General features: G+C 36.4%; 2 protein-coding genes and 1 non-coding gene across 6 annotated transcripts in view; 1 reads left to right on the top strand and 2 right to left on the bottom strand.

Moving 5' to 3' along the window:
* Positions 1-114: 114 nt before the first annotated feature.
* LOC124177500 lies at positions 115-7,360 on the bottom strand. Its single transcript, XM_046559913.1, has 5 exons — positions 6,942-7,360; positions 5,836-6,186; positions 5,212-5,432; positions 4,805-4,948; positions 115-4,659 (listed from the first exon to the last, which is right to left on the bottom strand). Exons 1-5 carry the CDS (start codon positions 7,243-7,245, stop codon positions 3,253-3,255), a joined length of 2,427 nt encoding a protein of 808 aa, XP_046415869.1. The 5' UTR covers positions 7,246-7,360; the 3' UTR covers positions 115-3,252.
* Positions 7,361-7,556: 196 nt separating this feature from the next.
* The window catches only part of LOC124178436, a 134,091-nt gene continuing 129,547 nt past the window's right edge, over positions 7,557-12,100 (top strand). Inside the window, exons 1-2 of one of the 4 annotated variants that reach the window (XM_046561759.1) lie at positions 7,557-7,658; positions 9,514-9,597. In XM_046561759.1, coding sequence (XP_046417715.1) covers positions 9,520-9,597 — 78 coding nt within the window. In that variant the 5' untranslated portion in view covers positions 7,557-7,658; positions 9,514-9,519. Of the gene's footprint in view, positions 7,659-7,765; positions 7,902-9,513; positions 9,598-12,100 lie in introns of those variants that run through there. The other 3 variants (XM_046561764.1, XM_046561758.1, XM_046561757.1) reach the window with 3 other exon arrangements.
* Positions 10,529-10,602, bottom strand: Trnai-aau. The gene has a single exon. It is a non-coding gene; the product is annotated as a tRNA-Ile (tRNA).

Genomic DNA, 12,100 nt, shown 5'->3' with positions numbered 1-12,100 from the left:
ACTGTTATATACCAAATTATATGGATACTAACAAATGATAGGTATATATCATTCGTAAAATACGTCTCTAGAACGTGATAGTGAAGTACATACAAATAGAAATACAGATATTTCTGAAGAATCGACTTTATTTATTGAAATATACAGTTTAAAAACGTAATGTAATCACACTTTTGTTCAAATTTTTTTTATAAACGATAAGGCTATCTCTTTTTATACTATTGTTCAGCTACAGTAAAATTACATTCTTACAAAATACTTATATATTTCATATTGTCACCTATTTATGAATAGGTATATTTCATACATAAGTATACCATTAATCAGTATGATTCACAATTTAAAAGCTGTAAACTTAGATCTCTGTATCCAGCTGGTAACTATCATATAGGCACGTTTTCATTTTCATTGTGATTGAAATTTGTTTATACACAAAGTATATACTTTTCTTGTATATAGCAAGTTTAAAATTGTTTTTCTTAGTTTAATTATTACCTATCAACAATGACTTATATAGCAATCACAGACATCCATCGTGCTGTATCAAGTTTATAAAATTTTGAGTGGATAATACTAATTTTGAGTTAATAAACATTCTATTTTGGGTAGTTTAAATACAAATAAAGTTCACAAAGTAATGTTTCCGTGCATACGCAATAAGTGTCTCAAGACTGAAGTGATGTAAAATAAATCTAGAAATCATGTCTTCACATGTTTTTGCCGCATTAAATTAATTTTTTTGAATTTTTTTTTGTCTATACCATTTATCCAACTTATACAAAGTACATTTCTGTTGTTGAAATGATATTGACAAAATGATTGCATTGTAATCCATGTTTCAATTCAAATACCATTGTACTAGAATTCAGAGATTCAATGTTCAATTGAAATGGTAAAAATTCAAATGAAGCATAGTATCAAGAATTTTTTGTACTCTCCATGTAATTCCTATAAAACATTTCGTTTGCATTGGTGACCTGTAAGAAAGTGATGTACCTAACATAAGTTTTTAAGTAGCTCATTAATGTGATTAATGCACAGATCAACATAAATAGAACCGACGGAACTCAGAACTTCAAATACTTCACAGGTAATCGTTTTTCTACTTCTCCAGAATCTATAAAAAATTTAAAAAAAAATTATATATATTAGCAAAATTCAGTGCAAGGTATCAAATTCATCGACATATCTTGACAAAAACATCGATAAACTTATAACAGATATTGCTTAAGTTTTACGTCAAAGTGTAATGCATCATTTAGGAAATATATGACTTATATGAGAATAGAAAAATATTGGAATACAGTCAAATATACAGACATATTTGAATGCACATGTATTTAAACATTTATTATACATCAGTTATGCGGAACGGAAATTATTCGGTTTGAAATTAAAATCCTACAGTAAATAAGCACAACAGATGTCGGTTTGCTATTCCACAGAAGACAATCATTTCATTCTCTCATAAATATAGATCTTTCAACAACTCTATATAATTATTGTAATTGTACATATTTACTCACTAATATTGGTCACAAAGCTCCTACTGAATTTTTACTACTACTAGCAAAGGCAAATCAGTGAATGTAGAAAATTTAGTAACATGTACTGTATTTTAGTGTTAGCAACCAACCAACAAAAATAATTAAGTTAGACCAAGTGAAAATAAATTTTGTTCATTACAATGGGAAAAAAAATCTTCATCCTTTGTGCTAAATAAAGTTGTAACCAAATTAATATTGGTTGTTGGACACCAGAAATGGATTCATAAAAGTATTGTACACAGCATCCTCTGATACTGTAATCCCTGCAATTTCTTCTTTTAATTCGCTAATAAGAAAAGATTTTGAATTACGAATAGTGTTGTACTTCATACAGTTTATCCTCGCTACAAGTTTTTCCACTCTTAAAATCACCGCTGGCTCACATAGACTATAAAGCACTCACTGAGAAATATTCGAAATAGAAATAAAACAGGCGTTACTGTAAATGAAATCAGTTTTCTTTTTTTTGAATGAAGAAAAAGGTAATTCAAGTTCGTTGATAAATGAAGAGAAAAAATGTCCGTTCAACCTGACGCAGTAACACTACGAAGCTCCGTGCACTAAATTTTGGCCGTTCCGTTCAAAATACTAATGCTTTGTTTACAAAAATAATGCATCAACACTTTGAAATGTCCATACAACATGAAAAATAAATGAAGTACGAAAAGTAGAACAGTAACTAAAGCACACATGCGTCATATACAGTTCTACTCTATTTATTCCATCAATTGGTACAAAATCATCGTTGTTTGTAACCGGACATTTCTTTTTTCAAATACAAAAGTAGTTTGAACAAAATCGATCTGTAGCCTCCTGACCACCTGCACCATATTTATGTTACCTATCAAGCTGTTTCTAAAATTATGATGCATCAAACACTAAATTGCCAAAAATGTAGTAAAACTAAAAGATATTTGCAAGTGAATTTTTTTTTCTTCCTTTTGTTGGATTTGCGAAATAGATATTTAAAATGCAGTTATCAAAAAGAAGAGGAAGGAAATAGACAAGAAATCGAGAAAAATGACACATTTATTGTTATGTTATTTACTTTAAGCATTATTTAGGAATATTCGAATATTCGAAGCATTACTGTTGGTATGATTATGAAAATTTAATAATTTCATCATTGTGAAGTGATGGACTAATGTTATATGATAAAATGATAGTTATTTCGGGAGAAAAAATGATCGAATATCCTCAGAAAAATATCTCAAAGGTATAGACATCTTCAAGTACTCAAATGTTCAGAGCATATTTGCGAAGTATACTTCTTGAAATATGAAGATACAACTGTAGATGAAAATTAGAAGTTCTGAACTAAAAGCATTATTATAGATGAAACGCAGGTAGGGCAAACATAATGATTGGATAATTTGTTAGTTAGTATAAATAATATTAGGGCAAGGTTAACTACCCATCGTTTTCGATAATGAAAATTCATCAGGATTACTTTGAAAATAGCTTTCACTGTTAAATTGGAGTATACATAACTAAGCATAAAGAAATCGATTTTGCGCCATTTCTACTTTACACAATAAAACGCGATTTCGATTTTCTTATCGAATGTGCCTAAGAGTGAGAAATGATTGAATTGAATTAAACAAGGAATGCAAGTATAATAAATTGCGTTTCAATCGCATTTAAGGCAGATACACTGGCCTTAATTCAAATTTTCTCATAACTTTTGTTATTAATTATGTTACCTTTATTTACTGAGGCGTTTTATTCTAGACCGGGTCGATAGTGACCGGGCGCTGGGATTGTACGGTGATTTTACCCGTTTCGCTATACCTGAACCGCTTGGACTCGCTTGTGGCCCAGATGAAGATGACGTTTGCTTCAATTTACTGGGTAATGAAAGCCTGTTCGCTTTCACGATATCATATTGACTGGCCATTTGAGGCGGTACTGTATGACCCATGATATCAACATTCCTTGAGCGTAAAGTTTTAATAGGGGTTGCTGCGATTGTATCAGATCGTAACCATCTCTGCGGTGGTAAGTCAGGCGTACTTGTTATATTTACTCGTTCTCTTTGAACGGTGAAACTTCCTCTCAGCTGTATTCGATTTCCACCATTTATTGAAGGCCTCCTAATGGTTTTCACGGGTGTAGCCTTCTTCTCTAAACTTCTTCTCTGGTTGGTCCTTGTATTTTCAGGTCCTTCTCCAGTAACCTCCCATTTATCCGGCCATGATAGTCGAGTGTGACTGTCTTTACCTTGATTTGCTGGGTCATTTTCGTCTATCGGCAGAATTCTCTGATCCTCGGAACGTGTTCGCCTCTTCAGATTAGGTTCCGAATTACAACTCTCATCAGCCTGTGCTAGTGTACTGTGTCTTCGTTTCGTACCAACAGCTGTGCCAGGTTTCAATTCATCGCAAGAACCGTTAAATGCATTTTGTCTAACCATATGGTGCAAATTATTTGATTCTTCTTTGGTTTTATGATCAGACATTCTGCTAGGTTTTGGCACTTGTCTATTCAGACTTTGTAAGTTATGATTATTTTGACTTCCCATGGATTTGTGATCAGGTATCCTTTTGGAATGGACAGGCTGATCGCTTTTCTCTAATTTTGTTGTAGACACGTCTTCCGATTTTGTTGAACCTTCTGTTCGTTGTACATTGTCGGAACAAACGCTTGATGATACTTCCGCAACTTGTATACTCTCTCTACTACGTAGTTCTCTTTGAGGACTTTCATGACATTGTTGCGAACATTTAGTCAAAGGCTTTGTAACATTGAGTGGTTGATTTTTCAAATTCGGATTATGCTGCTCTACCAAAGGTTTTGACACTGCAGGTAGCCTTTCTTTATGTAAAATATTAGCTACTTCTGTAATTTTTCCCATAGCATCCACAATATTATCCGATGAATCTGGTTGTTTAGACTCATTTTCACTTTCATCAGTCTTCGTGAAATTTGGTACTGGTGGTTGCGGTTGGGCGGCGTACAAATTAGGATTGGTTTCAGGTTTTGTGGAGTAATTTGGCTCGTACTCAACTTGTTCAGAAGTACTGGGAACTGGGGAAAGTATTACCCGTTGAGGAATTCCTTTTGGTGATATCGGGCGTTCTTTTTCTTTGCAACTCTTCTGACCAAGCAAAACCTGAAAAGGATATGTAATATTAATTAGCATCAGTGTGGACTAGAGCTTACAATTCAGCATATGTTTTTGCTATATTTGTTCCTTTGCAATACAGTTGAAAATGCAACACAAGAAACTCGTCATTTTGTCACAGAATTCAGCTAACCTCAGTTCGTGACGGTCCAGGTGGATCCAGCATTAGAGTAACAACACTGGTGTTGTCTGCTCTAAGTCTTGTTGATGACCACCTTTCCAAGGCTCTATCTACCAGACTTTTGGATGGATTTATCCACATTTGTATATCTGTATGCTGCAATGGTAATTGTAATCAATGAAGCTTCATAATCTGACAATGAATGAAAAATTCGGAGGAAATGTCTAATGTTCTACATATTATTTTGAAAATATTCCATACTTGTGATATCTTCAGTCAATCCAATATTTTATTACATTGATATCTGTACTGTAATAGACCCTAATTTTTAGTTCCTGTAATGTCGCAAGACTGGAAAATTTTCATGACACAGCCATTTATCAATAAACGCAACCTTAATAACATTTGTGTGAACATACCCCATTACCGGTTTGCTGAGAAGCAATAAGATGTTTTTCATTGTGTCTTTCGGCATTTTGGACAATTGATACAGCTAACTGTGGGGATAGCATGTTCCACAAGCCATCTGTTCCAAAGATAAGACAACGATGGGACTTCACATCCACTGCTACAACAGCTACATCAGGCTCAGGTGATACCACGAACTTATCAAGTTCAGAGTTGTAGCTCCAAAGATCACCTGCGTCGAACATTAAACATATGTCGCAAGCATCTGTTTAATATACTGTACTGAGTGATACAGAGCTGGTGAAATGCAACTTTTTGCAGCAAGGCGAAGAAGGTCTCTGTACATTATGCTTGATATATGATTACATTATTCGCATGTTGTTTCATTAAACATGAGTGAATATGCAACGAAATAAGTTTTGTGATTTTCTTTTAGCAAATTATTCAATTGCACTCATACGGTGTAAAGCATGGAATAATTGCAATCCCAATTATAAAATGATTATAACGAGTAAAACTGAGAGTATATCATACAGTTGAATTAAAAAAGTGACTCAAAGTGAGAACAGTTGCTACAGACACGGAATTATCAATTCCATTAGTCTATTGGTGATTTTCGAACTTTGTTTATTTACCTAATGACCTAGCAACTGCAAGAAACGGAATCTCATCAATATGAGTCGATCTACGAACAGGTCCCTTGTGTCCGATCCTTGGTCTGTTCCAGACTACCCTGGGCACACCGGATTTACTGACTACTTTTCCGCCACAAGCTTGGATTCTGGTCATCTCACGCTTACTTTCTGGTTTGTGGTCTTTGGTGAGAGCTTTAGCTTTCCAATAAAGTTCTCCTTCGTCCTGGTACCCAAGAATAATTCCTGAGTCTCCGACATGACCTATGTAAATTTTTCCTTTTCGAATGAAAGCAACACTTGCCGTTGTACCAGCTGTACTAGGAAGACCCGAAGCTGTTCTCGGCCATTTGTCTGTTGAAAAATAAATTTGGTTATTCATTTCAAGTATAGAATCAAGAACTTTTTTTTACCGACTTGAATTTAAAATGACTGACATAGCTGGTTTTCTAGGTGTCGATAAAAACAGACTATGCATATTTGTTTCCATTTGTATTCGACACGTTTGCAACCGAAAGATACACTTTGACAATGAATATGATGTGAAGTTGATACACTGATGCTGAAAACATCTATACAGAGCAAATAAGAAACGAATATCCTGAAAGCAACGGAGATCTAGTCAATTCCAAAATTGATCAATGAGAAAGTCTGTCAAATGTCGAAAATGAGAAAGTGATTCAATAAAAAGTCTGTACTATTGTGAAGGGAAAGAAATCTCGCGTTACATCTAGAACCCTTGGAATCCCTGAACACCTAGCCTCTTGCAAGGCTCTATCTTACTGTGATCAGTGTGAATTCTCACAAAATGTGTTTCGGTAATTTCGTGCGGGCAGGGAGGCGTCGTAGCAACAAGTACGGCGTAATTACGTCCCCTTTGCTGGACAGTATCAAATTTAGTGAAACCGAGAATTAAATTGAGGTTACCTGGGGGTTACATAACCTAAATCTCATTCGGAAGTATAGGCGCGGAGGCAGACAGAGCGGGAGGGCAGGACGGGAGCGGCGGAGAGGGGGAGACGGGCAAAGGCTCGTGATCGGTGGGGGGAGGAGAGGAGCGAGGATAGGCATTGGGAATAGCGCGGGAGGGTAACCTGACGACGACTTACCGAGCTGTCGCCACATAGCCTGATGGGTGTTGTTGTATCCATCCTGTATGGCTCTTAAAACATCCTCATCTTTATCAGACCAGAAGTTCTTCTGTTTGACGATAGTGTCCATGAGATGTTCCTTGGCGTACGTGGCCGCCTCACCGCCGCCATGCCCGTCAAATATACCGAAAAAAGCGTACTCGAGGTCTTTGTCGTCGGCGGTTTGCTGGTATGCTACGCTAAACATATCCTCCATGTATTTTCGGCCTCCCTGATTGCAGTGGCCTGTTACTCGGAGATTCACTCCTATACTCAGCGGCATTTTCACTGATTTACCGTTAGTTCAAACACGGTATTGTAATTTAGCACGGTTACGGACCACAAACAACACATCGATGATCGGGCAAGAAGAGTACGAATGCACACACTCCCTACGCCTTCGCCTTCTTTTCATAGACTGCTTTACCTCCGCTGATCGGAGTGGGGGGGCCTCGAAATGCGGCGGGGTGGGGGCGCCCTCTGCCCCTCTGATCCGATACTCACTCGACGGCCGACCTACCGTTCTGCGAACGCGGTGCATGATGGGACTTGCCTGCCGGCGGCGTTGCCAAACTCGCACGAGCCTGTCCGCGCGCCGTGAATCACACTGGTGTTCAAGTTATGCTGCCTGCCTGCTTGTATGCGTGTGTATAACCCGCTTTGGCGCCGTGGGCTGTCAACAAAACGGCGTGACAGGTTTTTACTCGTCCTATTTTCTTTTACATTACTCTTTCTTGCATCAAATTCGTTTCCGTCATTAATAATTACATCGGTATCAACGTAACTCCCCGCTTTATAGGGAAATTTGAGTAACCGCTCTCTCATCATTTTATGTTTAACGTTGATCGGTAGACCGTCGTTTGTTTATCGTGTTCAATGCGGAATTCAATTTGTATACCGTTCTTCACCGCGGCTCAGTTATTCTTCACGATATTACAGGTAAAATATACCTATACCAAATAATTCGCATTCAGTATGTCATAACTTTCTTCTCTCAAGTCTGTTGGATTCGCAAATTATTTTAATCACTCTATTTCCGTACATTAAATCGTCATCCATCTATGATCATGATCGTATAGCCGATACAAAGTTTTACAACCTATGCAGCACGATCAATACCAATAATTTGATTATATTTGATGGACTTGATCAAACATTTGCGTTAAATTTCGAGAGGATTATGTTTACGCTCTTTGACGTGAAATTGGCAAGTTCATATTCATGAAACATTATATTAGCGTGAGAAGTTGAACAATATTGCTCATCAATTTTGGCTTTAGAGAAAAACTTGGGCTAGTTCAAACAGTTTCATGACATAAAATAATCAGAAAACTGGTACATCATTCGATATGTTTATCTCCTTCATAGAAATCAAACTTCGATGTACTTTAATTTTTACAATTTTTGACGAAGGGAACGATCATCGAACGGTATTCGTTTCTACCGACGGGCATCGCCACGTTGATAAAAAAAAAACGTGTTTACTCGCATGTCTGTGTGTATGAAATATGTTCGTTGCAATGTCATAGAGTGTGGAAAGTGTTTTTAGATCAGCATAGAGAACAATGCTAGCAACGCAATTTTCATCACCCAAATATTACATGTATAAATTGGACAAATTGATTATTGTCCATAAGTGCGCGCTAGCGGATGGACAAATATATACTTATTTTGTGCACATGGATAGTTGGCGGGCGGTAAGACAGCTGCAAGAAAAGAAAATTAAACTGTACGGCCTAAGCGAGAAAGAGCCTGTCTAGTTCGGGGGACAGGCAGATCGGTGAAAAAATTTGTTTGGCGGCATAGAATTTCTTATTTCTCTTCGTGGGCAATCTTACATTGCGAAATGTTCTTTGTAGGGTTACAAAACGTCGATTATGGTGTGTTTTTCGAATTTAGATTTTACATAATTCGTGTTCCATCGCCCCAAATCTGGCAACACTGTTTTCTATTTAAAATAACACCAGCCTGAGCAGCTTTCACAATTGAAATGTATCACACTGATATTTGTCGAAATAATAATTAATCCTGAATGAAATTAATGTCGTATTTCAATGCTAAATAGACAGTTATAACAAACTGTCTCGTCGTTCTTCAAATATCAACAATTATTCTGCCTAGCCTCCATATACACGCAAATACGTGCATCACCTCATACATAAGATGGCGCCAGTGCCGCGTGGTAGTGGAAAATTTTCGATAAGCACGACTGAACATTACCGATCCAGTCAAAGTAGTTACCATATAGTGGAATTTATTCGCACATCTTGAAGCTACCTTTCCTTACACATGGCGACGCAAATTCAAGTTTCCTCAGACTGTAATCGAAAATGTAACTTTTGATGAATAATAATCGTATGAAGAGGTCCTACTTTCTACTTATGATTCTCGTTGTAGGTTCACTTACAGTAATGTTATAAACGCACAGAACTCAGATAACTGACTTATCTGTACTTTCATATACATGACGGATTGTGGCTAATCCAGTAATGAATAATGAGTAAATTGGCACTTATGCGTTTTAATAATTATATTGTTTTATTTATTTCAGTGCCTAATGCGTGCAGCGCTACGTCACGCGGAACCCACAGAATTAAACATGGATTATGGTCGGACAATATTGCATTCGAGAACCGTGAGCCTTTACTGTCAAATAATTAGACAAAATTTTTTTCAAAAAATGCAGGCGCAGGCTTATAGAAACCGACTCTTTATAGCTTCTCGTTCGCCTTTCTGTTCAATTTTAACTCTAGCGCCTTGGAGAAATGGTTACAGAATTAGCCGCAGTATCGCGCTCAGTAAAGCTAGCACTCTTCTGTTTCTACATTTTCAGTAATTCTGATTTAATTGTGTAAATACATACCATAGACTTCTAGAAGTTTAATCATCCATGGCGGCTTATTTAAAATCTTCCAAGTAAACTGAAGACGGTGAAGAATTAGTACGGTCAGCTTTAAAACTGGAAAACTTGAGATCACTTTGAATTCATGAGAGTCTGTTCCAGTCAATGTTGAATAAAAAATAATTATCCGATCATATATTTTGGCATGTCATTGCTAGATACATTATTGTTGCATTTAACAAACAAGTAGTTCAGTTTAATTTAACGGATTGCTGACAATCCTGTACAGAAAAATAATATGATTATTTTTTTAGAACATCAGTACTTTTTTCAACTACATATCGTTCTGCTCGTGCTAATTCAAATATCACCATATCACCAAAGGCTCTTTTATACATAATTTATGCCTATAACATGCGATGTATTTGTTCATATGTTAAACATAGAATCAATACGCGCTACCAGCAATATTTGTGCCTCGTTAAATAATCACTTTGAAACAATTTCGGTCACATAGAATCATTTAATGCAAAATACTATCTCCATTAGCTATAACTATCAGTGAATCTATTTAAATTATTCAGTTTCATGAAATATTTTTTTTTTTACACATACGCAGGTTAATGACGTCCATTTGGCACATTATTTGTCCATATCTATAAATCTAGAAGGAATTTACACATCAAGGGAGATATAGAATCAAATGGGATAAAAAAATTTAATCTGGCCCATGAGGGGATCGAACCCGCGACCTTCGCGTTATTAGCACGACGCTCTAACCAACTGAGCTAATGGGCCGATAGAAACGTGGTAAGTTCAAACTCTTATGTTGAAAAGTTGCAATGTTTTTCTACTGAATGCAAATTTTTATGATAAAAATTAAAACTTTCCGCGCTCACTTTCTACTAGATCGAATTACTGAAGGGCTTTACTCAAAACCAGAATAAGAGTTCGTCGTGTCAATGTCAAGTCGATGACATTCGTGTGTTCGTTTTTATTATAAATAGTATTTCAAATCATAATTATAATCGAAATTGAGACAACCTTTCGAGTTACACAACATTGTCGCATTTCGTTTCTTGTATTTTCAAACATCTGCCTCATTTTTTAAGTTTTCATGCAAGTGAAGCGAATAAACAGTTCCTGTCGTAATGAGTTTATCCCTTGCATAAACGATCTGTTTCATGGAATTTTCTTAAAAACATAACAAATGTCCCATTGCATGCGCCTGAAGAAGGGAAAGAGTAGCAAGCGTATCGTTACTACAGGTGATCAACCAACAGGCGCTTTGCCGCTAATTCCAAGCGAAACGAGTTGATTTATTACATACTCATGAAAACGAAGTGACAAATATTCACTTTCTCCGTAATTGAGAAATTTTTCCGGTAATAAAATTATAATATTCAATTACTTTTGCAGGCAGCCTAGTGTCGTTTTGTATAAATTTTTTTCTTCTCGCACTATCTGCTCAATTTCTCGACGTGTATTATACATTCGTAGATACGTTCATGTTTATAAGTGATTGATTCATTTCGTCCCTTCTGTTGGGTGAGTTTAAAATATGCAACCGTTTTTAAAGCCATTACAAATTCATCAATATTCGATGCTTCAAAAGATTTGCAAGTGTGATTCACGTGACCTGGGTCGATGGTACACAAGATTGTTAATTTGATATCGTTTCACTGCCCACATTTTCTCCATTGTCCGGATGACTATGGGTTGTACTAGCGTGGGCGATATAACTCAAAAAATTGTGCCGATCTAACGGCAGTTTACGATAGATCTAATCTCGGGTTGCGTAAGTGAATGCTATTATTTCGGATGCATACGTATCCAGGGCTCCTTAGCCCCAGGATGAACGGTCAGATTGAATGCAAATTTACTTAAATACACACATATTAGGTAGGCACAGAATCGGCTAGGATTTTTTCTTGACACGCTGGATTCACTCGAGAATTTCGTTGCCATGTAGTCCATCGGTGAAATTTCATTGAAGTAATTATCTTATAAATCAGTCGTCTTATAGTCAGAGCTGCTAACATTTAGAAAATTTTAGGTACGGTTGATTCAAGTGATTTTGACATATTCAAGTTGGCATTTCGCGGATAGCATAATTCATGTAATTTGACATCAATTTTGAGATATCTCAGCGTAATGATTTCAGAGTTGAGCGTAGGGGTTGTTCAGGATCTAATTTCTCGCATAACGACCTGACTCGGTTTAGACGAAAGATTAAACTTCACGATCATCTAATTTCCAAATCAGGGCCCTAATGAGGATCTTCTGCTCGATATGC

Source organism: Neodiprion fabricii, chromosome 3 (assembly GCF_021155785.1).
Source record: "Neodiprion fabricii isolate iyNeoFabr1 chromosome 3, iyNeoFabr1.1, whole genome shotgun sequence".
In the NCBI taxonomy this organism is placed as follows: domain Eukaryota; kingdom Metazoa; phylum Arthropoda; class Insecta; order Hymenoptera; family Diprionidae; genus Neodiprion; species Neodiprion fabricii.
The sequence above is the reverse complement of the archived record's forward strand: the minus strand, read 5'-3'. Positions and strand labels throughout refer to the sequence as shown.